General features: G+C 43.5%; 1 protein-coding gene across 2 annotated transcripts in view; it reads left to right on the top strand.

Annotated features, from left to right (window-relative positions):
• txndc11 (thioredoxin domain containing 11) overlaps nucleotides 1–25,204 on the top strand; it is a 25,465-nt gene extending 261 nt beyond the window's left edge. The window contains exons 1-12 of one of the 2 annotated variants that reach the window (XM_077238141.1): nucleotides 1–21; nucleotides 3,449–3,665; nucleotides 9,157–9,254; nucleotides 9,905–10,034; nucleotides 13,922–14,015; nucleotides 14,099–14,211; nucleotides 14,277–14,474; nucleotides 16,177–16,714; nucleotides 17,572–17,714; nucleotides 24,288–24,400; nucleotides 24,516–24,596; nucleotides 24,677–25,204. The exon at nucleotides 1–21 is cut by the window's left edge and continues 261 nt beyond it. In XM_077238141.1, the coding sequence (XP_077094256.1) occupies nucleotides 1–21; nucleotides 3,449–3,665; nucleotides 9,157–9,254; nucleotides 9,905–10,034; nucleotides 13,922–14,015; nucleotides 14,099–14,211; nucleotides 14,277–14,474; nucleotides 16,177–16,714; nucleotides 17,572–17,714; nucleotides 24,288–24,400; nucleotides 24,516–24,596; nucleotides 24,677–24,878 (1,948 nt within the window). In that variant the 3' untranslated portion in view covers nucleotides 24,879–25,204. The remainder of the gene's footprint in view (nucleotides 22–3,448; nucleotides 3,666–9,156; nucleotides 9,255–9,904; nucleotides 10,035–13,921; nucleotides 14,016–14,098; nucleotides 14,212–14,276; nucleotides 14,475–16,176; nucleotides 16,715–17,571; nucleotides 17,715–24,287; nucleotides 24,401–24,515; nucleotides 24,597–24,676) is intronic. The other variant, XM_077238147.1, reaches the window with a different exon arrangement.
• Nucleotides 25,205–25,518: the final 314 nt, after the last annotated feature.

The raw sequence follows: 25,518 nt of genomic DNA, 5'->3' as shown, positions 1-25,518 counted from the left end.
GCCTATAACACTCACCTGCGGGTAAATATACTGTAGAATATGAGTATAATATCATATACTGTCACCTGTGCTCTTATCCTGCCTATAACACTCTCCTGCGGGTAAATATACTGTAGAATATGAGTATAATATCATATACTGTCACCTGTGCTCTTATCCTGCCTATAACACTCTCCTGCGGGTAAATATACTGTAGAATATGACTATAATATCATATACTGTCACCTGTGCTCTTATCCTGCCTATAACTCTCTCCTGCGGGTAAATATACAATAATACACAACATAAATTTACAGTAATAATTACCACATGGAATGATATTCAATCAATCAAATCATATTAAAGCACAAAAACAACACGAGTTGGCCCAAGTTTCCCTTACAGACCCAGCTGTACAACACATATAGTTGGGCTGGGCGATATATCGCATCACATTGTTATGCGCATCTCGTCAGTAAAGCCGGTTCCTTGATTAGTAGTAAATCACCTTCACCTGCTTTCAGATGGAGCGGCATTAACTACACAGAGCCGTAGTTCACTGACAAGCTGAGCTATATCGCATCAATATCGCGGACGTATCGCCAGCCATAACTAATGCGATATGGCTCAGCTTGTCAGTGAACTACGGCTCTTTGTACACAGCAAAACCTCAATTAACACTCCTGGGAGTGTATATGAGTCCATACTCAAGAGTGTTAAAGTTAATGAGATAATTAAGTGATTGATTGAGCATTATTGAAGACACCTAAAGCAGAATCACTGAAGGAGAAAATCTAAAATTGTAAGCCACCGTTATGGTGATCAGTGTTTGCTTTAGTTGGGCTCTTGAAGCTTATATTATTAACTTTAGATTTTTTTTTGGCTGTTGTATCTGAGTTATAACTGCCAGATAAACAAAGAAAAAAGTGATCTAATGGTGTTGGTTATATTATGACAATCATCATTTGAACTTTATGTTTGAGTTTTATGCTGTTGGTTACAGCATAACTGATTCTGCATAAATATCCAGAATTTTGGATATAATATAAAGGATTTCTTAAAAGTTGTTTTAAAAAAATCTTTCTTTTAGGCACACACAGACGTCAAGATTCAGTCTATGCATCTCGTCAATGGTGACGAGCAGAATATTCAATTAGGAAAAGTAAATTACATAGACAATTCAGATCATAATTTATTCATATCGCAATGCATGATGGGAGCCATTAATGAGTTGTGATTGGTGGCAGCCACTGCAACATGCTTTATTATTGTCACCATTGTTGAGATTCACAGGATGATTATTGATGTCTGTGTTTCTAAATAAATTCATCTGAAAGTGTTTTGATCAGAACAATATTTATTAAATATTTTGGATTATAAGAAAAATACTGATAATCATATATGCTGTAGAATCACAAAGCTGTTGCTAACAAGTTATCTCAATAAGTTTCATTTTCATATCACAGCATGATTATGCCAAAACATAACCAACACTACCAGATCACACTTTTCTTTGTTCATTTGACTGTTATAAAAAAATAACAGCAGAAAAACAAATTTAAAGAGAATGTATAAGGTTTAAGAGCCCAACTAAAGCAAACACTGATCACCATAACGGTGGCTTACAATTTTAGATTTTCTCCTTCAGTGATTCTGCTTGTTATCATCAGATGTCTTCAATAATGCTGAATCATCACTAAATTAATCCCTTAATTATCATATTAACTTTAACACTCTTGAGTGTTAATGTAACACTCATATCTGCATCATATCTTCCATCTGAAAGCAAAGGTAAAGGTGATTTACTACTAATCAAGGAACCGGCTTTACTGACGAGATGCGCATAACAATGTCATGCGATATATCGCCCAGCCCTAACATAATAGACAAATACACCTTAAAACAAAAAACAAAACACTAAATAAAACCACATATACCTAGAAACAGTTAAAAGCAGCAGAGAAGAGAGAGTTCTTCAACCTAGATTTAAAACACTTGATGGAATCACGTTGATTTTCTGATCTTTTTTTCCAAGCACATTTTACCAATTCCAAACCATCTTAATCTTAATAACTACTATTAATGTTGTATTTAATCATGTATAAGTGATATATAATTGTCAATGAAGGCTGGAAATAAAAAATGGCTAAATATATTATTAAGCGTACACACACACACACACACACATATATATATATATATAACGATTTATTTTACAGATAAAATTAGCCAAAAAAGAGATTGAACTCCGACTGAAAAGTCAAATAGTATGAAATGCCTGTGAGAATGCAAAACTAGGAACTGCAGTTAAGACCATTGAAAATATAGACATCAAAGCAACAATCAAAATTAAGATTAAAAAAGATGATCAGGAGCCCAAAACAAGCTCAGCTCTCCAGAGCATCACTAATGCAAAGAGGAGGAGACAGGACAGGAAGTGATATCGACTCATGATGTCATCACCACAGTTAAAGGGATAGTTCACCCAAAAATGTAAATTCTGTCAGTAATTACTCTCCCTCATGTTGTTCAACCCCGTAAGACCTTCGTTCATCTTCAGAACACGAATTAAGATATTTGTGATTAAATCTGAGAGCTGGATCACTCCTCCATAGGCTTCTAAGGGATTGACACTTGTTCCCCGAAAAGTTATTAAAGACATCGTTAAAATAGTCCAAGTGACTACAGTGGCTCAATCTTAAGTTTATCAAGCGACGAGAATACTTTTTGTGCGCAAAAACAAACAAAAATAACGACTTTATTTCAACTATTGATGAACTATCCCTTTAAAGGGGAAGGCACTCGCACTTCAGTTAGGCAGTCATACCAGGTGTATGGACATATATGACAATATAAACAATCTATGCATTTAACAGGAAACTTTGTGTACATTACACACGTGACCTGCAGAATACTGAAGGTGGAGCGTCAGGAACCCTGGAGTCTCCAGAAGAGCATGTGTCGGGATCGCAGAGCCGTGGGTTCGGGAAATGAGCTCCTCTTAATATGAAGCACAAGCTGAAGTAGTAAATACAGTAAAATTCGTGTATATTACTACTTCAGCTTGTGCTTCATATTAAGAGGAGCTCATTTCCCGAACCCACGGCTCTGAGATCCCGACACATGCTCTTCTGGAGACTCCAGGTAAGGGTTAGGAAAATAAATATGATCAGAAATACAGTAAAAACAGTGAAATATTATTATTATTATTATGTAAATCATCTGTTTTCTATGTGAATATATAGTAAAGTGTAATTTATTCCTGTGATCAAAGCTGAATTTTCAGCATCATTACTCCAGTCTTCAGTGTCACATGATCCTTCAGAAATCACTATAATATGATGATTTGATGCTCAAGAAACATGTATGATTATTATTAATAAAACAGCTGACTGTCTGTGTGTGTGTGTGTGTGTCTGTGTCTGTGTGTGTGTGTGTGTGTGTGTGTGTGTGTGTGTGTGTGTGTCAGTCGGGAGAAGCCGGTGGTGGCGTTGGCTCGGGCTCCGGGCCGCTTCTTCCCCGCGGACGGGCCGGTGCGGGATCTGTTCCTGGGTCAGCTGGAGGAGGCGGATGTCCTGCGGGCGGAGGCTGATGTGTCAGTGCTGTTCTACTACGCCCCCTGGTGCGCTCACTGCGTCACTGCACGACCGGTCCTCCAGCAGGTGGCGCTGCGGCTCGCGGCACAGGTGAGACGCCTTCAGCTTACGGTCATATAAACTAGTGATGCACGATATATCGGCCACCGTAAAGTCGATAAATAATGTATTATTTCCTTCAGTTGAGACACTTCAGATGCGCACTGTTCAACGTGATGGTTTTGAATAGCTTGAAATATGATTGGAATCACTTTAAAAAAAAAAATACAGTTCAGTGCAAAATGTAATGTCATATAGGCTACATAAAATTATAATGAGAACATTATACTTGTGTGCTTTTAATGGTGAGACTTTAGTTTTTGTAATCAGTCTCTATATATAATCTCTATAAGATATATCAATATTTGGATTTAGATTTATCGTCCACATATCGTTTATCGGCTTCTCATGATAAAGTTATCGGCATCGGCCCAAATGTTCATATCGGTGCATCTCTAGTATGTAGTACACTCCTGTATTGAATTATTACGTGTGAATTTCTCACACACGTCTTGCATTGCGTAACAGTCAGTAATGAAGAACAGAGGAATGTGCTGCAGTTTCCTGTGTGTGATGATGCATTTCCTGTCTGCGATGATGCATTTCCTGTAAGGCTGCACGATATGAGGAAAAGCTGCGATGTGCGATAACATTGTTCAATATTGCGATGATGATATGACTCGCGATAAATATTGAGATGTGAATGTGCTTTGTCTTAGTGCTTTAATCGGTTCTGCGAACATAGAACCTAAACACTGAATAGTCTATTCCCACTGGATAAAGAAATCAAATAGATCATTTTAGACATGCTTTTATTGAACAAATTGCACATAAATTAGGCATTATAACTATAAGAACTTAACGTTCAATTTCCCCTGCTCCTTTTAAAATATTTTCTAGTAAACTCAACAAAAACATCTCTCTTTGAATAAAACGCATGTGGGGAAAACAACTTTTATAATTAAATAAAAAGAAATTAAAAATGTCCATTTAAAAGAACTGTAATGGCTCTCACTACAATCCTTAAGGGCTCATAAAACCAGCAAAAAAAACTTTTTTTTCTATCAAGTTACTGCCTTGGTTATGACTTTAGGGCAAGTTCTTGGCCAAGAAAACCAGCATGTTAACTTTGCTAGGTTTCAGACATGTACTGGACATGTGACCACATCTCTTGAAGTGCGGAAGAGCCTCTCTGAGGGTGAACTAGTCGCCGGTACACAAAGACACGTCTGAGGAAGGTTGGTCAGCTTAGGGTAGGTGACGCGGTGCAGTTTCCTCCAGGCCGAAGGTCTGCTTCACTGTGAATGGTGGAGGAGAACACGCTGTTACGTTCAGCTTGCTCCAGGTGCATGAACGATGCTGTTGGAGTGGGGCTTGGGTTTGTTCTGAGCAAACCGCCCAATGATGGCTTTGTGTTTTTCTTCGGGTCTGGGCCTCTGTGTTCTCAGACGGTGTCCCTCCTTCTGTCTTTCATTTCTGACATGATCCTGCTCCTGATGTCCTCAACTTTTTCCCTGCTGATGTAGGTGACCTTGAACCAGGGGTCCATGAAGGATGCGATGTCCAGAAGTTCTTGTGTTGCTGGCTCATCATACTTTGTATTCATGTAATCCAGGATTTTCACTTTAATGGACTTGGTTAAATCTGTCATCTTCCTTTTCTGCAAGAACCGATGTCTTTAAAATGAAACGCGTATGAAACACTGACATAGATTTCCCTGGAAAGAGCATCAGTAAATTCCTGCAGAGGGTGTAATGCCAGGTTTACAGACTCAGTACATCCAGGTCCTGCCAGGAGGGAGCCGGAGGCCGTGTTTTCCGGCCTGGCGATGGGACATCGGCTCTAAGACCCTCTCGATCATCTTTTGCCTTGAGCTGCACGTAGTTGCTCATTCTGAGATGAGTGAGCGCTCGGGGAGGTTGTGCTCCTGTTGTGCTCCTGTTTTCCAGTGCCATCTTCTGCTTCCAGCTGTGGGGAAAATGTCCCACCAATTTCTGCAGAGCCCAGCGGCACGGTCAATGCGGCTGTCATCCTTAACAGCATATGAAATAAATTGTTACAAACTATTCAAACTACCGGTAATCATTGTAGCCAATTCATTATTTAATTATTGTAATGAAGTAATATTTCAGAGGCTGCATAATTAACTACAATTCTCGCACATTGATTATTCAGGTAGGGACTAGGGGTGGAACGGTACATGTATTCGGTTCGGTGCATGAATTTACACGGAGAATACACGGTTAATTAATGTAATGCGGAACTACTGTTACATACGCGGGTTCTTTAGGGACACATAATCTGTAGCCCCGCCTTTGGCAGTTATCTGTCAGGTCGACGAAGGTCAGCGAGTGGGTCAGAGATAGCAGCACTAAGGGCGAGTGTGGCGACCCACAAGAGTTAGAGGACGAAAACTTCAGTTTCCCAGTCAGTTACAATTCATTAAACCAACAAGCTTCAATATTAGGTCACTCACTTACACGCACACACTCTCAGTCTCTCTCTCTCTCTCTCTCTCTCTCTGAGAAATGTAGTAATACACTAGGTGGTACAGCCTGAGAGATGAAAAAAAAAAATTTGCCTTTTGCATTTTTTTTTTTGCTTTTCCCTCCATTGTACCGAACTCGTGCCGAACCGTGACTTCTGTGTACCGTTCCACCCCTGATAGGCACTGGCCCTGTTGGATACTTCAGAGCTGACCATATTAGTCAGTATATTACTGCATATATGCAGTGCGGAAATACAACTTCAGTTAATATTCTTCATTTTACAAGTGCTCAGTGTTTGCTATTGTTTATTTCAACTTAATACAATTGACAAAAATGTAATTATGTAATTAACCAGGCATAATCATCTCAATGACTAATATGGTCTGTTGTTCGGGTAATAAAATAATACTTGCAATAGTAGCATGTAAAGCATGTATCATCTACACTTGCAGCCTACGGCCAAAGCTGAGGCTGGTTGAGTTCTGTGGCGTTCACAATGTCGAGATGCAAGCGTAGTGTTAACTTGACTGAGTGCCTATGGTCTCCTGTATGCATCACACATGTTTGGAATGGCGACTTGGGAAAAATAAGTCTGTGATGGAATCTGGTGTCTTCGTCCAATTTGGTTATCAGGCTCACAAAACCGTCTTTAGTCACTGTTTATAGGCATCATGTCCTTCGCCACATGATGAGTTACGGCCTCTGTGATTCCTCTGTGGGTTTGGATGTTTTGTCATAAGGAGTCACACTCGCAAAACTCTGAGATTGACTGTTGTTGTAGTGATGGCAATTTTAGATGTGCTACTGTCGTGGTTTCTATCGTTCTGGAAATAACTTCGCAGAGATCTTTGATGCCAGAAATAATTAGACTTTATTTTCCATCAAATAAAGCCGAACGCCGTTCCGTTCCCGAGTTATTATACATCATCTTCCAAAGAAGGTAACACACCCTATAGATAGTTTTGGGTAAAGGTCTTGTACCGTGTGACTTCTCAGAATAGAACTTTCTGTTGGATCAACATTCAGGGTCTGTTTACAGGCTTCTGGTGTCACACACAAATCCTCAGAGAGGAAATAATTATGTCTTCTTATATGGCTAAATTACTTATTTTCTTAATAATAAAATCTTCAACACTACTCGATGTTTGTGGTTTTGTTGTTCGGCTAGTTTTGAATTGTTCGTGTAGGTGTTTATGATTGGTGATGGAGGTTGGTCGTGTTCGGCATGTGTTTGTCACACGTCATCTCTCCTGAATGCTGAAGTGCTGTTGTTTTTCACCACAAGGTCTTCGTCAGCCACATTCTGCTCACTCTTCTCTTCTTCCTCCGCCATCGTATTTGCTAACGACACAGTGTCGCCACTAAATAGACACCAATCAATCTGAGCGTAGCTGACACTTCCTGGGGCTTCATCTGATTGGCCAAATAGCATGAATGCACCAATCATGTCTAGGGCTACACGTGATGGGTTAAACGTGTGAATGCTTAGCGCATCTAATTCACTTTTTTCCCTTATTCATCGTTTCAGGCAGTGTTTTGCGTTGTGTTCGTTGCGCATGTTCATATCGCGATGGCGATGAATCATTTTTATCCAGACATCAATGGCTTATTGATCATTATAGGTGTTATCAATCATTTAGTTGTTGTTGCTAGTTTGAGTTAAGAAATACACATTTCAGAATTATCACTAATCTGTGTGTGCATTTTGCTTTAGAACCAAGCAAGTTTGACTCATGAAACCATTTGTTAATTATATTGCAATCGCAATATTGACCTCAATAATCGCAAAACGACATTTTCCCCAAATCGTGCAGCCCTAGTTTCCTGTGTGCGATGATGCGTTTCCTGTGTGAGATGATGCGTTTCCTGTGTGCGATGATGCGTTTCCTGTGTGAGATGATGCGTGATGATGCGTTTCCTGTGTGAGATGATGCGTTTCCTGTGTGAGATGATGCGTTTCCTGTGTGAGATGATGCGTTTCCTGTGTGAGATTATGCGTTTCCTGTGTGAGATTATGCGTTTCCTGTGTGAGATTATGCGTTTCCTGTGTGAGATGGTGCGTTTCATGTGTGAGATTATGCGTTTCCTGTGTGAGATGATGCGTTTCCTGTGTGAGATGATGCGTTTCCTGTGTGAGATGATGCGTTTCCTGTGTGAGATGGTGCGTTTCCTGTGTGAGATGGTGCATTTCCTGTGTGAGATGGTGCGTTTCCTGTGTGAGATGGTGCGTTTCCTGTGTGAGATGATGCGTTTCCTGTGTGAGATGATGCGTGATGATGCGTTTCCTGTGTGAGATGATGCGTTTCCTGTGTGAGATGATGCGTTTCCTGTGTGAGATGATGCGTTTCCTGTGTGAGATGGTGCGTTTCCTGTGTGAGATGGTGCGTTTCCTGTGTGAGATGCTTCCTGTGTGAGATGCTTCCTGTGTGAGATGATGCGTTTCCTGTGTGAGATTATGCGTTTCCTGTGTGAGATTATGCGTTTCCTGTGTGAGATGGTGCGTTTCCTGTGTGAGATGGTGCGTTTCCTGTGTGAGATGATGCTTGATGATGCGTTTCCTGTGTGTGATGATGCGTTTCCTGTGTGAGATGATGCGTTTCCTGTGTGAGATGATGCGTTTCCTGTGTGAGATGGTGCGTTTCCTGTGTGAGATGGTGCGTTTCCTGTGTGAGATGCTTCCTGTGTGAGATGCTTCCTGTGTGAGATGATGCGTTTCCTGTGTGAGATTATGCGTTTCCTGTGTGAGATGGTGCGTTTCCTGTGTGAGATGGTGCGTTTCCTGTGTGAGATGATGCTTGATGATGCGTTTCCTGTGTGTGATGATGCGTTTCCTGTGTGAGATGATGCGTTTCCTGTGTGTGATGATGCGTTTCCTGTGTGTGATGATGCGTTTCCTGTGTGAGATGGTGCGTTTCCTGTGTGTGATGATGCATTTCCTGTGTGTGATGATGCGTTTCCTGTGTGTGATGGTGCGTTTCCTGTGTGTGATTATGCGTTTCCTGTGTGTGATGATGCGTTTCCTGTGTGTGATGATGCGTTTCCTGTGTGTGCAGGTGCAGTTTCTCGCCGTGAACTGCTGGTGGCATCAGGGCAATTGCAGGAAGCAGAAGAGCTTCTTCCAGTATCCAGTCATTCATCTGTACTACTCGAGGTAAACACACACTTACAGTGACGTGAGCATGATTTCAGCATCATAAACACACAAAATGGCCGTTAGTGATGCGCGGGTCTGCTTTTTTTTCCAACCCACGGGTCCCGCTTTTATGAAATTATTTGGGCCGCCCCGCACCTTTGTATCTATTTTTACAGCCCGCCCTGCACCCGCAACCATTAAATAGACATACTAGGGCTTGTAATGTACATGGAAACAGCCTTTATTTCAGCCGGAAAGTGCTTGGAAACATCGTCCCGCTGGCGGCGGAGCTGCTTGACGCGCCGCTTTCATGACATGTCACGTAACGCCAAAGGTTTGGGAACACATGCAAGTTACAGTGCTACGGCCTTCGTATTGTAACCTTATCCGTATTGTAACGCTGAACCTAATAAAATACGAAAATAGATATTCCCAAATATAGGCTGGAAATTGCACGCAACATACATGGATTTGAAAAAAAATAAAAACATTTAATGACCCGCCCCGCAAATAAAGTGACAATTTCTTTCCCAACCCGACCCGCGGGTTATGAGACGACCCGCACATCACTAATGGGTGTGTGTGTGTGTGTGTGTGTGTGTGTGTGTGTGTGTGTGTGTGTGTGTGTGTGTGTGTGTGTGTGTGTGTGTGTGTGCGCGCGCACACAGGTTTGGTCCGATCGAGTACAGAGGTCCGGTTCAGTCTGAGTATCTGGAGAGCTTCATTCTGAGGGTTTCTACTCCACTAACATACCTGTCCACCAGCAGAGCCCTGCACACCTTCCTCACACACCAGCAGGTACACACACACACACACACACACGCACACACACACACACACACACACTCCTGCCCACCAGCAGAGCCCTGCACACCTTCCTCACACACACACACACACACACACAAACACACACACACACACACACACTCCTGTCCACCAGCAGAGCCCTGCACACCTTCCTCACACACACACACACACACACACACACAAACAAACACACACACACACACTCCTGTCCACCAGCAGAGCCCTGCACACCTTCCTCACACACCAGCAGGTACACACACACACACACACACACACACACACACACACACACACACACACACTCCTGCCCACCAGCAGAGCCCTGCACACCTTCCTCACACACACACACACACACACACACACACAAACACACACACTCCTGCCCACCAGCAGAGCCCTGCACACCTTCCTCACACACACACACACACACACACACACAAACACACACACACACACACACACAAACACACACACACACACACTCCTGTCCACCAGCAGAGCCCTGCACACCTTCCTCACACACCAGCAGGTACACACACATGTTTGTTTTTGTGATTTGTGAGGACATTCCATAGGCGTAATGGTTTTTATACTGGACAAACTGTATATTCTATCCCCTTACACTGCCCCATCCCTAAACCTACCCATCACACACACACACTTAGACACACACACACTGCCCCTATCCCTAAACCTGCCCATCACACACACACACTTAGACACACACACACTGCCCCATCCCTAAACCTACCCATCACACACACACACTTGGACACACACACACTGCCCCTATCCCTAAACCTGCCCATCACACACACACACTTAGACACACACACACACACTGCCCCTATCCCTAAACCTGCCCATCACACACACACACTTAGACACACACACACTGCCCCATCCCTAAACCTACCCATCACACACACACACTTAGACACACACACACTGCCCCATCCCTAAACCTACCCATCACACACACACACTTAGACACACACACACTGCCCCATCCCTAAACCTACCCATCACACACACACACTTAGACACACACACACTGCCCCTATCCCTAAACCTGCCCATCACACACACACACTTAGACACACACACACACTGCCCCTATCCCTAAACCTGCCCATCACACACACACACTTAGACACACACACACTGCCCCATCCCTAAACCTACCCATCACACACACACACTTAGACACACACACACTGCCCCATCCCTAAACCTACCCATCACACACACACACTTAGACACACACACACACTGCCCCTATCCCTAAACCTGCCCATCACACACACACACTTAGACACACACACACTGCCCCTATCCCTAAACCTACCCATCACACACACACACTTAGACACACACACACTGCCCCTATCCCTAAACCTACCCATCACACACACACACACACTTCGACACACACACACTGCCCCTATCCCTAAACCTGCCCATCACACACACACACTTAGACACACACACACTGCCCCTATCCCTAAACCTGCCCATCACACACACACACTTAGACACACACACACACTGCCCCTATCCCTAAACCTGCCCATCACACACACACACTTAGACACACACACACACTGCCCCTATCCCTAAACCTGCCCATCACACACGCACACTTAGACACACACACACACTGCCCCTATCCCTAAACCTGCCCATCACACACACACACTTAGACACACACACACTGCCCCTATCCCCAAACCTGCCCATCACACACACACACTTAGACACACACACACACTGCCCCATCCCTAAACCTGCCCATCACACACACACACTTAGACACACACACACACTGCCCCTATCCCTAAACCTGCCCATCACACACACACACTTAGACACACACACACACTGCCCCTATCCCTAAACCTACCCATCACACACACACACTTAGACACACACACACTGCCCCTATCCCTAAACCTGCCCATCACACACACACACACACACTGCCCCTATCCCTAAACCTGCCCATCACACACACACACTGCCCCTATCCCTAAACCTGCCCATCACACACACACACACACACTGCCCCTATCCCTAAACCTACCCATCACACACATACACTTAGACACACACACTGCCCCTATCCCTAAACCTGCCCATCACACACACACACTTAGACACACACACACACTGCCCCTATCCCTAAACCTGCCCATCACACACACACACTTAGACACACACACACTGCCCCTATCCCTAAACCTACCCATCACACACACACACTTAGACACACACACACACTGCCCCTATCCCTAAACCTGCCCATCACACACACACACTTAGACACACACACACTGCCCCTATCCCTAAACCTGCCCATCACACACACACACTTAGACACACACACACACTGCCCCTATCCCTAAACCTGCCCATCACACACACACACTTAGACACACACACACTGCCCCCATCCCTAAACCTGCCCATCACACACACACACTTAGACACACACAAACACTGCCCTTATCCCTAAACCTGCCCATCACACACACACACTTAGACACACACACACTGCCCCTATCCCTAAACCTGCCCATCACACACACACACTTAGACACACACACACTGCCCCATCCCTAAACCTACCCATCACACACACACACTTAGACACACACACACTGCCCCCATCCCTAAACCTGCCCATCACACACACACACTTAGACACACACACACTGCCCTTATCCCTAAACCTGCCCATCACACACACACACTTAGACACACACACTGCCCCTATCCCTAAACCTACCCATCACACACACACTTAGACACACACACACTACCCCCATCCCTAAACCTACCCATCACACTCACACACACACACACACACACACACACACACACACACACACACTGCCCCTATCCCTAAACCTACCCATCACACACACACACTTAGACACACACACACTGCCCCCATCCCTAAACCTACCCATCACACACACACACACACACACACACACACACACACACACTGCCCCTATCCCTAAACCTACCCATCACACACACACACACTGCCCCTATCCCTAAACCTACCCATCACAGGAGACATTCTGCATTTTTACATTTTTAATCCTCATAAGTCCTCATAAATCACGTTCAAGTTGTAATACCAGTGTAATACCCATGTCATTATACACATTTGTGTCCTCACAAATCACAAAAACAAACACACACACACACAAACACACACACACAAACACTCCTGTCCACCAGCAGAGCCCTGCACACCTTGCTCACACTCACACACACAAACACACACACACACACACTCCTGCCCACCAGCAGAGCCCTGCACACCTTCCTCACACACCAGCAGGTACACACACACACACACACACACACTCCTGCCCACCAGCAGAGCCCTGCACACCTTCCTCACACACCAGCAGGAACACACACACACAAGCAGACACACGCGCACACACACACACACACCTTCCTTACACACCAGCAGGTACACACACACACTTTATTCTATTGCATTTATTTGTGTTGTTGTTTAGAATCTGTTTATTTTCTCTTATTTTATTACTGACTTTTTTCTTTGCGTTGAAGAAAAGTAGATTTTTGTTTGTATATGCTAACACGCAAACACACACAACACACGCAACACACGCAACACACGCAACACGCAAACACAATTACAGTTCTCAGAAAGATCATCGTGATCTGCTAAGATCGGTATCGGCAGCCACTCGTACAAAACATTGGAAATCGGAATCAGACAAGAAAATTGGTATCGGTGGATCTCTAATAAAAAAAGAACTATATAATATGTGTGTGTGTGTGTGTGTGTGTGTGTGTGTGTGTGTGTGTGTGTGTGTGTGTGTGTGCTCCAGCAAGGTGTGGTGGGATATTTCCAGTTTAACTCGTCTCCTCAGCCGGCCGGTTACATCAGCTTCTTGTTCTCAGCTCTGCACGCGCTCAGACGAGGTACTGTCACCATCACACACACATCACACACACATCACTCATGCTCAACCGGAGCCCTGACACACTGCCTTCTCATTGGCCAGATCATCAGGGGGCGGTGCGCTTCGCTGTGGTGACCAATCAGGCGGTGGCAGAGGGCTTGTCACTCAGAGAGGATGAAAGTGTGTATTTACACCGGCGTTTGAACAGCTCGCTGGTGAGTTCATGATCACACACACTCGTTCTGATGACACACTCAGTGAAATATGTTTCTGAACGCAGGTGTTCCCGCGAGCGCAGAGGAACTTCACTGCTCAGGCCGTCTGTGATTGGGTGTTCGAGAACAGAGAGAGCGTCGTCCAATGGATTCAGCCAACGGGAGCCAAGAGTTACTCTCTGGAGGCGGAGCTACTGAAAGGCCCCGCCCTCCTCACCTTCCTCCCACACAATCCCCTCTCAGCCAATCAGCTGCTTAACCAGGTACACGCCGCTAACACAAGAACGCCATTCATGTTCTTTAGGTTTGAATGGTTTATCGTTTTTACAGTTTAACAATGTTTTTATAAAATATGTGTATTTTCTAGCCTAGAAATCTAGACGCACCCTAGCGGCAGCAAAAATTATTTTGCATTCGGTGTAGTCGAGCAACTCGCCGTTAACTTTCGAGCTGGAAAAACCAAAGACTGGTCAGGCCAATCAGATCGTGTATAGAGTCGGCAGGCGGGCTTGACATAATGACGACAGAGTTGCGACGGTTCACTGCTACTTGAAAACCAGATGAAGCTGGCGAACAGCGGTCTTTCGACTCGGCTTTGGCCGCGACTCTGGGCCAAACTTTCCTTTGAAACAAGAACAAAGAACGGCTTTGCTCTGACTCTGACTCCGTCGCTCTGACTACTTCTCCTTCTTCGTTGCTCTGGTTGGTCGTAGCGCTGTCCTGTTGTGTGCAGAGGGAATTTGAAAGACAAGCGTTTATCCGCGCCTCAGATTGAGCCCTGCCAATGGTGAGTTCACAGACCCAACATCTTGATGTGTGTCTGGTATGCCAGGCTATGTATTTTCTTAAAGATCAGGAAATTATGGATACTCACACTTGTGTTAAAAATATTGTTTATTGTAATTTTGATTATGAGAGTTTCTCATTATTACGAGAAAGTTGCTCGTTATTATTATCAGAAACTAAGTCATCATTACGGGAAAGTTTCTCATTATCATGAGACACAAACTCATTATTGCTTCTCTTTCAAACATTAGTTCAGTGTCTCACTATGGGAATCGCCTCAGGCGTGACCAATCCTGGAAGCACCAACTATATCACGTGTCAGGTGACAGACCAATTAATGACACCGATGCGGAAGTCCCGCCTCCCTAATGCACAGTGCCTATAGAAAGTCTTCATCTTTTGTCACATTACACCCTGGAAACTGGGCAGGATTGAAGGGAAAATGGATGCTGCCAAGTAAATCCACACGTTTGAGTAAAACCTGCGAATTGTGTGGTATAATATGTCACAGTTTATGGTTTATTGACACAGTTAATGTCTGTTATTAAAGAAAAATGTGGCTCTATGGATTATTAAATCAGGGGACTGATGACTTTTCCAACCCTGTTATTTTAGTTTTTCAATTTTTAATAATCCTCCAGAATATTTTAAAATGCAAATGAGCCCGCCTCCACTGCATTGAATATGCAAATGAGCCCCGCCTCCACTCACTCACTCAGAGATCCACTCGTTGACGATCACACGTTGATCTGATTGGTTACAAGGTAGTTTGTGACGTCAGAAACACCAGCGATTTCAAAGCGTGTTTTTGAGACTGTCTTTGGTTCACTGCAGTTTTAAGCAGAAAATACTCAGCAATGCTGTCGACTTATGAATTTTCCCCCGAGACCGATTTATCCCCGGATATCACCCACCCCTTGCGCCCTGGATGGGAACTACTGATCTAGATGTTTCTGAATGCATAAATGCGTCAGATGAAGCCAAAACCTGCCTATAGAACTAAAACCTAAAGAAGACTAAAACTTGAACTCAACTCGAACTTCATCTGCTGCCTCATAAGCGCTGATCTGTCCTTCATGAAGTTCGCTTGCAGTGTTTATGTCATTGTTCTAGCAGATGTGTGTCAGTGAAATGTTTGTGTGTGAGGATCACATGAGCGGTGTGTTCTGTGTGTGTCAGGTGACTGATGTGGCGTTGCGTTATCACTCCTGCGGCTCTGAGGGCGGTGTGTCTCCCGTCCCGCGCTGCTGTCAGTCCCTGCTGGCGTCCGGCGCTGAAGCGAGTGTGTGTGAGCTGTGTGTCTCTCACTGCTGGGCTCTGGGTGTGTGTGTGGAGCACGTCCAGCTCTCCAGCGCCGCCTGCTGGAGCGTCCAGGGCTCGTACAGTCCGTCCGGCCGGATCAGTGTGTGTTGCAGGAGCGTCCCGAGGCCCGTCACTGACTCCGTCACTGGCTCCGTCACTGGCTCCGTCACTGGCTCCGTCACTGGCTCCGTCACTGGCTCCGTCACTGGCTCCGTCACTGGCTCCGTCACTGGCTCCGTCACTGGCCTTCAGTGCCGAACCAACAACACGCTGCGCTTCTACATGCTGGACGCCGCACTGCACTGGACATTGGCACAGAGACTCGGGGCGACCAATCACAGCGGCCGGCCCTTCATCACCATCATCAACCTCAGAGACGAGACGCACTACGTGCTCAAGCACACCGACTCACTAGGTACACACATACTCAAACTCGCACACATTAACTCTCTCTCACACACACACACATCACCAGTTAAAATTAGGACAGACAGTGCATAGAGATTCAAACTCTCTTCGATACAAAACATACCCTGTGTGAGTTCCTGTTTAATGTAGATCACATTATACGGATATACACACGATTGTCACGATTGTGACATTGATTTTATACAACAGTTCAACAAACGAAAGGGATTCAAATTAAGTGATCAGTATTTTTTGCAACAAAATAATAGCTCCAACGAAAGCCACTGCAGTGCACAGCAGTGTTTGTGAACGAATCTGCGGCTTTGAACAAATCATTCATAATTATAGTCACTTGCTTCGTTGAATGAATGAATGAATGACTCGATAACTCACTCATAAAGACAATGACTGCCACCTACTGGCGGTTTTAATTTAATAGTTAAAAGCATCACTTAGTTTTATTACCATTGCATATTTCTCTATTGAATTTTTTTTTATTTGAAGCATTATTTATTTTATGAAGTATTTTTTTGTAAAGGTAAAAAATGCACTGGAAAAATCGATTTAAGGGGGCAAATATTGTCCCTTTCCGAAAAACTTGTGACTGCAGAGAGGCGGAGGCAGGAGGATGTTAAAAGCCTCAGGGCGTACGCCACTCTAAAAAGCTTGAGAACCCTCCCATCACACAAAACTTTTACATTAACCCCCCCCCACCATTTTATTATGTTTATTAATCAGTTTTCCTTGTGAGGACCAGCAAAACGAATCTCAAGTTTAACTATATCCTTGTGGACACACACACACACACACACACACGTCACAGTGCACCAGTTATAATTGCTGTTCTCTCTGTGTGTGGAGCAGAAGATTTCATCCAGAACTTCAGCGTCTCCTTCAGTCCTTTACACAGACATCTGGTGGGACACAAACAACATCAGCACACCGAGTCTCTCATTCAGGAAGTGACATCAGACAGCTTCCTGGACACCGTCATGGACTCCCAGAGGGTGCGATCAGCTCTTCTTTTAAATGCTTTTATTAACTTAAAGAGAGTACAGGGAACATATAGCACAAAACCAGCCTGATACAGCGAAGTAAATTAATTATTTAGAATAACGGTCTGTTCACACTAAGAACAATGACTTTATTAGCGTTCACACCAAGAACGATGACTATATTAGCGTCCACACCAAGAACGATGACTATATTAGCGTCCACACCAAGAACGATGACTATATTAGCGTCCACATCAAGAACGATGACTATATTAGCGTCCACACCAAGAACGATGACTATATTAGCGTCCACACCAAGAACGATGACTATATTAGCGTCCACATCAAGAACGATGACTATATTAGCGTCCACACCAAGAACGATGACTATATTAGCGTCCACATCAAGAACGATGACTATATTAGCGTCCACACCAAGAACGATGACTATATTAGCGTTCACACCAAGAACGATGACTATATTAGCGTCCACACCAAGAACGATGACTATATTAGCGTTCACACCAAGAACGATGACTATATTAGCGTCCACACCAAGAACGATGACTATATTAGCGTCCACACCAAGAACGATGACTATATTAGCGTCCACACCAAGAACGATGACTATATTAGCGTCCACATCAAGAACGATGACTATATTAGCGTCCACACCAAGAACGATGACTATATTAGCGTCCACACCAAGAACGATGACTATATTAGCGTCCACACCAAGAACGATGACTATATTAGCGTCCACACCAAGAACGATGACTATATTAGCATCCACACCAAGAACGATGACTATATTAGCGCTCACACCAAGAACGATGACTATATTAGCGCTCACACCAAGAACGATGACTATATTAGCGTCCACACCAAGAACGATGACTATATTAGCGTCCACACCAAGAACGATGACTATATTAGCGTCCACACCAAGAACGATGACTATATTAGCGCCCACACCAAGAACGTTGACTATATTAGCGCCCACACCAAGAACGATGACTATATTAGCGTCCACACCAAGAACGATGACTATATTAGCGTCCACACCAAGAACGATGACTATATTAGCGTTCACACCAAGAACGATGACTATATTAGCGTCCACACCAAGAACGATGACTATATTAGCGTCCACACCAAGAACGATGACTATATTAGCGTCCACACCAAGAACGATGACTATATTAGCGTCCACACCAAGAACGATGACTATATTAGCGTTCACACCAAGAACGATGACTATATTAGCGTTCACACCAAGAACGATGACTATATTAGCGTCCACACCAAGAACGATGACTATATTAGCGTCCACACCAAGAACGATGACTATATTAGCGTCCACACCAAGAACGATGACTATATTAGCGTTCACACCAAGAACGATGACTATATTAGCGTCCACACCAAGAACGATGACTATATTAGCGTCCACACCAAGAACGATGACTATATTAGCGCCCACACCAAGAACGATGACTATATTAGCGTCCACACCAAGAACGATGACTATATTAGCGCCCACACCAAGAACGATGACTATATTAGCGTCCACACCAAGAACGATGACTATATTAGCGCCCACACCAAGAACGTTGACTATATTAGCGCCCACACCAAGAACGATGACTATATTAGCGTCCACACCAAGAACGATGACTATATTAGCGTCCACACCAAGAACGATGACTATATTAGCGTTCACACCAAGAACGATGACTATATTAGCGTCCACACCAAGAACGATGACTATATTAGCGCCCACACCAAGAACGATGACTATATTAGCGTCCACACCAAGAACGATGACTATATTAGCGCTCACACCAAGAACGATGACTACGGGTCCTTCTCAAAAAATTAGCATATTGTGATAAAGTTCCTTATTTTCCATAATGTAATGATAAAAATTAAACTTTCATATATTTTAGATTCATTGCACACCAACTGAAATATTTCAGGTCTTTTATTGTTTTAATACTGATGATTTTGGCATACAGCTCATGAAAACCCAAAATTCCTGTCTCAAAAAATTAGCATATTTCATCCGACCAATAAAAGAAGTGTTTTTAATACAAAAAAAAAAAAGTCAACCTTCAAATAATTATGTTCAGTTATGCACACAATAGTCAATACTTGGTCGGGAATCCTTTTGCAGAAATGACTGCTTCAATGTGGCGTGGCATGGAGGCAATCAGCCTGTGGCACTGCTGAGGTGTTATGGAGGCCCAGGATGCTTCGATAGCGGCCTTAAGCTCATCCAGAGTGTTGGGTCTTGCGTCTCTCAACTTTCTCTTCACAATATCCCACAGATTCTCTATGGGGTTCAGGTCAGGAGAGTTGGCAGGCCAATTGAGCACAGTAATACCATGGTCAGTAAACCATTTACCAGTGGTTTTGGCACTGTGAGCAGGTGCCAGGCCGTGCTGAAAAATGAAATCTTCATCTCCATAAAGCTTTTCAGCAGATGGAAGCATGAAGTGCTCCAAAATCTCCTGATAGCTAGCTGCATTGACCCTGCCCTTGATAAAACACAGTGGACCAACACCAGCAGCTGACATGGCACCCCAGACCATCACTGACTGTGGGTACTTGACACTGGACTTCAGGCATTTTGGCATTTCCTTCTCCCCAGTCTTCCTCCAGACTCTGGCACCTTGATTTCCGAATGACATGCAAAATTTGCTTTCATCTGAAAAAAGTACTTTGGACCACTGAGCAACAGTCCAGTGCTGCTTCTCTGTAGCCCAGGTCAGGCGCTTCTGCCGCTGTTTCTGGTTCAAAAGTGGCTTGACCTGGGGAATGCGGCACCTGTAGCCCATTTCCTGCACACGCCTGTGCAAGGTGGCTCTGGATGTTTCTACTCCAGACTCAGTCCACTGCTTCCGCAGGTCCCCCAAGGTCTGGAATCGGTCCTTCTCCACAATCTTCCTCAGGGTCCGGTCACCTCTTCTCGTTGTGCAGCGTTTTTTGCCACACTTTTTCCTTCCCACAGACTTCCCACTGAGGTGCCTTGATACAGCACTCTGGGAACAGCCTATTTGTTCAGAAATTTCTTTCTGTCTTACCCTCTTGTTTGAGGGTGTCAATGATGGCCTTCTGGACAGCAGTCAGGTCGGCAGTCTTACCCATGATTGCGGTTTTGAGTAATGAAACAGGCTGGGAGTTTTTAAAAGCCTCAGGAATCTTTTGCAGGTGTTTAGAGTTAATTAGTTGATTCAGATGATTAGGTTAATAGCTCGTTTAGAGACCCTTTTCATGATATGCTAATTTTTTGAGACAGGAATTTTGGGTTTTCATGAGCTGTATGCCAAAATCATCAGTATTAAAACAATAAAAGACCTGAAATATTTCAGTTGGTGTGCAATGAATCTAAAATATATGAAAGTTTAATTTTTATCATTACATTATGGAAAATAATGAACTTTATCACAATATGCTAATTTTTTGATAAGGACCTGTATATTAGCGTCCACACCAAGAACGATGACTATATTAGCGTCCACACTAAGAACGATGACTATATTAGCGTTCACATCAATAACGATGACTATATTAGCGTCCACATCAAGAACGATGACTATATTAGCGTCCACATCAATATCGATGACTATATTAGCGTCCACACAAAGAACGATGACTATATTAGCGCCCACACCAAGAACGATGACTATATTAGCGTCCACACCAAGAACGATGACTATATTAGCGCCCACACCAATAACGATGACTATATTAGCGTCCACACCAAGAACGATGACTATATTAGCGTCCACACCAAGAACGATGACTATATTAACATCCACACCAAGAACGATGACTATATTTGCGTCCACACCAAGATCGATGACTATATTAGCGTCCAAACCAAGATCGATGACTATATTAGCGTCCACACAAAGAACGATGACTATATTAGCGCCCACACCAATAACGATGACTATATTAGCGTTCACACCAAGAACGATGACTATATTAGCGTCCACATCAATATCGATGACTATATTAGCGTCCACACAAAGAACGATGACTATATTAGCGCCCACACCAAGAACGATGACTATATTAGCGTCCACACCAAGAACGATGACTATATTAGCGTCCACACCAAGAACGATGACTATATTAGCGTCCACACCAAGAACGATGACTATATTAGCGTCCACACCAAGAACGATGACTATATTAGCGTCCACACCAAGAACGATGACTATATTAACATCCACACCAAGAACGATGACTATATTTGCGTCCACACCAAGATCGATGACTATATTAGCGTCCAAACCAAGATCGATGACTATATTAGCATAAACACCAAAAACGATGACTATATTAGCGTTCACATCAATAACGATGACTATATTAGCGTCCTCACCAAGAACGATGACTATAATAGCAACCACATAAAGAACGATGACTATATTTGCGTCCACACCAAGAACGATGACTATATTAGCGTCCACACCAAGAACTATACGATGACTATATTAGCGTCCACACCAAGAACGATGACTACATTAGCGTCCACATCAATAACGATGACTATATTAGCGTCCACACCAAGAACGATTACTATATTAGCAACCACACCAAAAACGATGACTATATTAGCGTTCACATCAATAACGATGACTATATTAGCGTTCACATCAATAACGATGACTATATTAGCGTTCACATCAATAACGATGACTATATTAGCGTCCACACCAAGAACTATACGATGACTATATTAGCGTCCACACCAGGAACGATGAATACATTAGCGTCCACACCAAGAACGATGACTATATTAGCGTCCACACCAAGAACGATGACTATATTAGCGTCCACACCAAGAACGATGACTATATTAGCAACCACACCAAGAACGATGACTATATTAGCGTCCACACAAAGAACGATGACTATATTAGCAACCACACCAAGAACGATGACTATATTAGCGTCCACACCAAGAACGATGACTATATTTGCGTCCACACCAAGAACGATACGATGACTATATTAGCGTCCACACCAAGAACGATGACTATATTAGCGTCCACACCAAGAACGATGACTATATTAGCGTCCACACCAAGAACGATGACTATATTAGCGTCCACACCAAGAACGATGACTATATTAGCGTCCACACCAAGAACGATGACTATATTAGCGTCCACACCAAGAACGATGACTATATTAGCATCCACACCAAGAACGATGACTATATTAGCGTCCACACCTAGAACGATGACTATATTAGCGTCCACACAAAGAACGATGACTATATTAGCGTCCACACCAAGAACGATGACTATATTAGCGTCCACACAAAGAACGATGACTATATTAGCGTCCACACCAAGAACGATGACTATATTAGCGTCCACACCAAGAACGATGACTATATTAGCGTCCACACCAAGAACGATGACTACATTAGCGTCCACACCAAGAACGATGACTATATTAGCGTCCACACAAAGAACGATGACTATATTAGCGTCCACACCAAGAACGATGACTACATTAGCGTCCACACCAAGAACGATGACTATATTAGCGTCCACACAAAGAACGATGACTATATTAGCGTCCACACCAAGAACGATGACTATATTAGCGTCCACACAAAGAACGATGACTATATTAGCGTCCACACAAAGAACGATGACTATATTAGCGTCCACACCAAGAACGATGACTATATTAGCGTCCACACAAAGAACGATGACTATATTAGCGTCCACACCAAGAACGATGACTATATTAGCGTCCACACCAAGAACGATGACTATATTAGCGTCCACACCAAGAACGATGACTACATTAGCGTCCACACCAAGAACGATGACTATATTAGCGTCCACACAAAGAACGATGACTATATTAGCGTCCACACCAAGAACGATGACTATATTAGCGTTCACACCAAGAACGATGACTATATTAGGGTCCACACAAAGTACGATGACTGTATTAGCATCCACACCAAGAACGATGACTATATTAGCGTCCACACCAAGAACGATGACTATATTAGCGTCCACACCAAGAACGATGACTATATTAGCGTTAAGAACGATGACTATATTAGCATCCACACCAAGAACGATGAATATATTAGCGTCCACACCAAGAACGATGACTATATTAGCGTCCACACCAAGAACGATGACTATATTAGCGTCCACACCAAGAACGATGACTATATTAGCAACCACACCAAGAACGATGACTATATTAGCGTCCACACCAAGAACGATGACTATATTAGCGTCCACACCAAGAACGATGACTATATTAGCGTTAAGAACGATGACTATATTAGCATCCACACCAAGAACGATGACTATATTAGCGTTAAGAACGATGACTATATTAGCGTTAAGAACGATGACTATATTAGCATCCACACCAAGAACGATGACTATATTAGCGTCCACACCAAGAACGATGACTATATTAGCGTCCACACCAAGAACGATGACTATATTAGCGTTAAGAACGATGACTATATTAGCATCCACACAACAGACAATAACTGTGATATTTTCTCTGTGATCTTCTCATCAGGACGTGCTGCTGTTGTATTATTCGCCCTGGTGCGGCTTCTGTTCGCTTCTCAATCATGTGTTTCTTCAACTGGCCCGTCTGTTCCAGGGAAACGGCACCCTCACGGTGGCCAGGTGTGGAACTGCACCTGCAAACACTTCACATTAGCTCACATGACCGTATATTCAGCACTACAGTTGCTCCACAGTAATAATCATGTGCGTTTATTACTGTTCTTGTTGTTTTCAGAGTGAATGTTGGCCGTAATGATCTGCCCTGGGAGTTTATGGTGGATCATCTGCCCTCCGTGCTGCTCTTCCCCCGACACAGGTTCAAAAACCCCATCATAAAGTGTAAAACTCTTTTCCGTACGCTGTAAATATTCTCACACTCGTTAATGTCTACCGCAGGAAGCAGATGAGTGTCAAGTTTCCAGAAAACACACCCATGACGGTTCCCAACCTGCTGCGGTTTGTTCTGCAGCACACTAGCCACGCCCCCTGGGAGGAGTCAGGCAGTGGGGTGGGGTCAGTGTCCCGGCTGGGGGCGGAGCTTCATAGACTGCAGCAGGAAGCGTCAGGAGGACAGGAAGGGAAGTGCGAGGCTTCCTGATGAGTGACAGACCGAGATCATGGCAGAATCTCACAAAACCGCTCAAGAACACGTCCAGCTCATATTTCATGTTCTGGTGATTAATATTGATTGTCATTACAGACGTGAGCGATCAATGAAGATGTTCCTCTGATTCTCAGCAGCACATTTGGACTTTATGAGAGAAACACTGTTATAAAAAAAACAAGAAGTATTTCTGGTGGTTTTGCTGAAATTGTCTATATTTTCATAATCACTAAAGTATGGATTCTGGTGCAGTATTCAGGGATTTCTTTAATTTTCTCAGATTTGAAGGGTTAAATTAAAGGTTATGCTGGTAAATGTGATCATCACTGACTCTGTATTTTTTTTTTGTATCATTTGGTTTCTCTTTACATTTGTGTAAATTGTACTAGAGTATCACTAAAGTCAATTTATTATCAGTTAATTAACATGGAAATAATGATTCTTGCGTTCCGATAATAAGTTCAGAAACGAAGCCTCCCTTGTCTTGTCCTTCAAGGGTTACAATCAGTGTTGGGGGTAACTTATTACAAGTAACTTGAGTTACGTAATCAGATTACTTTTTCAAGTAACTAGTAAAGTAACGCATTACTTTTTCAATTTACAACAAAATATCTGAGTTACTTTTTCAAATAAG

The sequence above is a fragment of the Siphateles boraxobius genome, unplaced genomic scaffold (assembly GCF_051911475.1).
Source record: "Siphateles boraxobius isolate OS27281-9 unplaced genomic scaffold, OSU_SipBor_1 10, whole genome shotgun sequence".
NCBI classification, from domain to species: Eukaryota; Metazoa; Chordata; class Actinopteri; order Cypriniformes; family Leuciscidae; genus Siphateles; species Siphateles boraxobius.
This window is presented reverse-complemented; position numbering and strand designations above follow the sequence as displayed.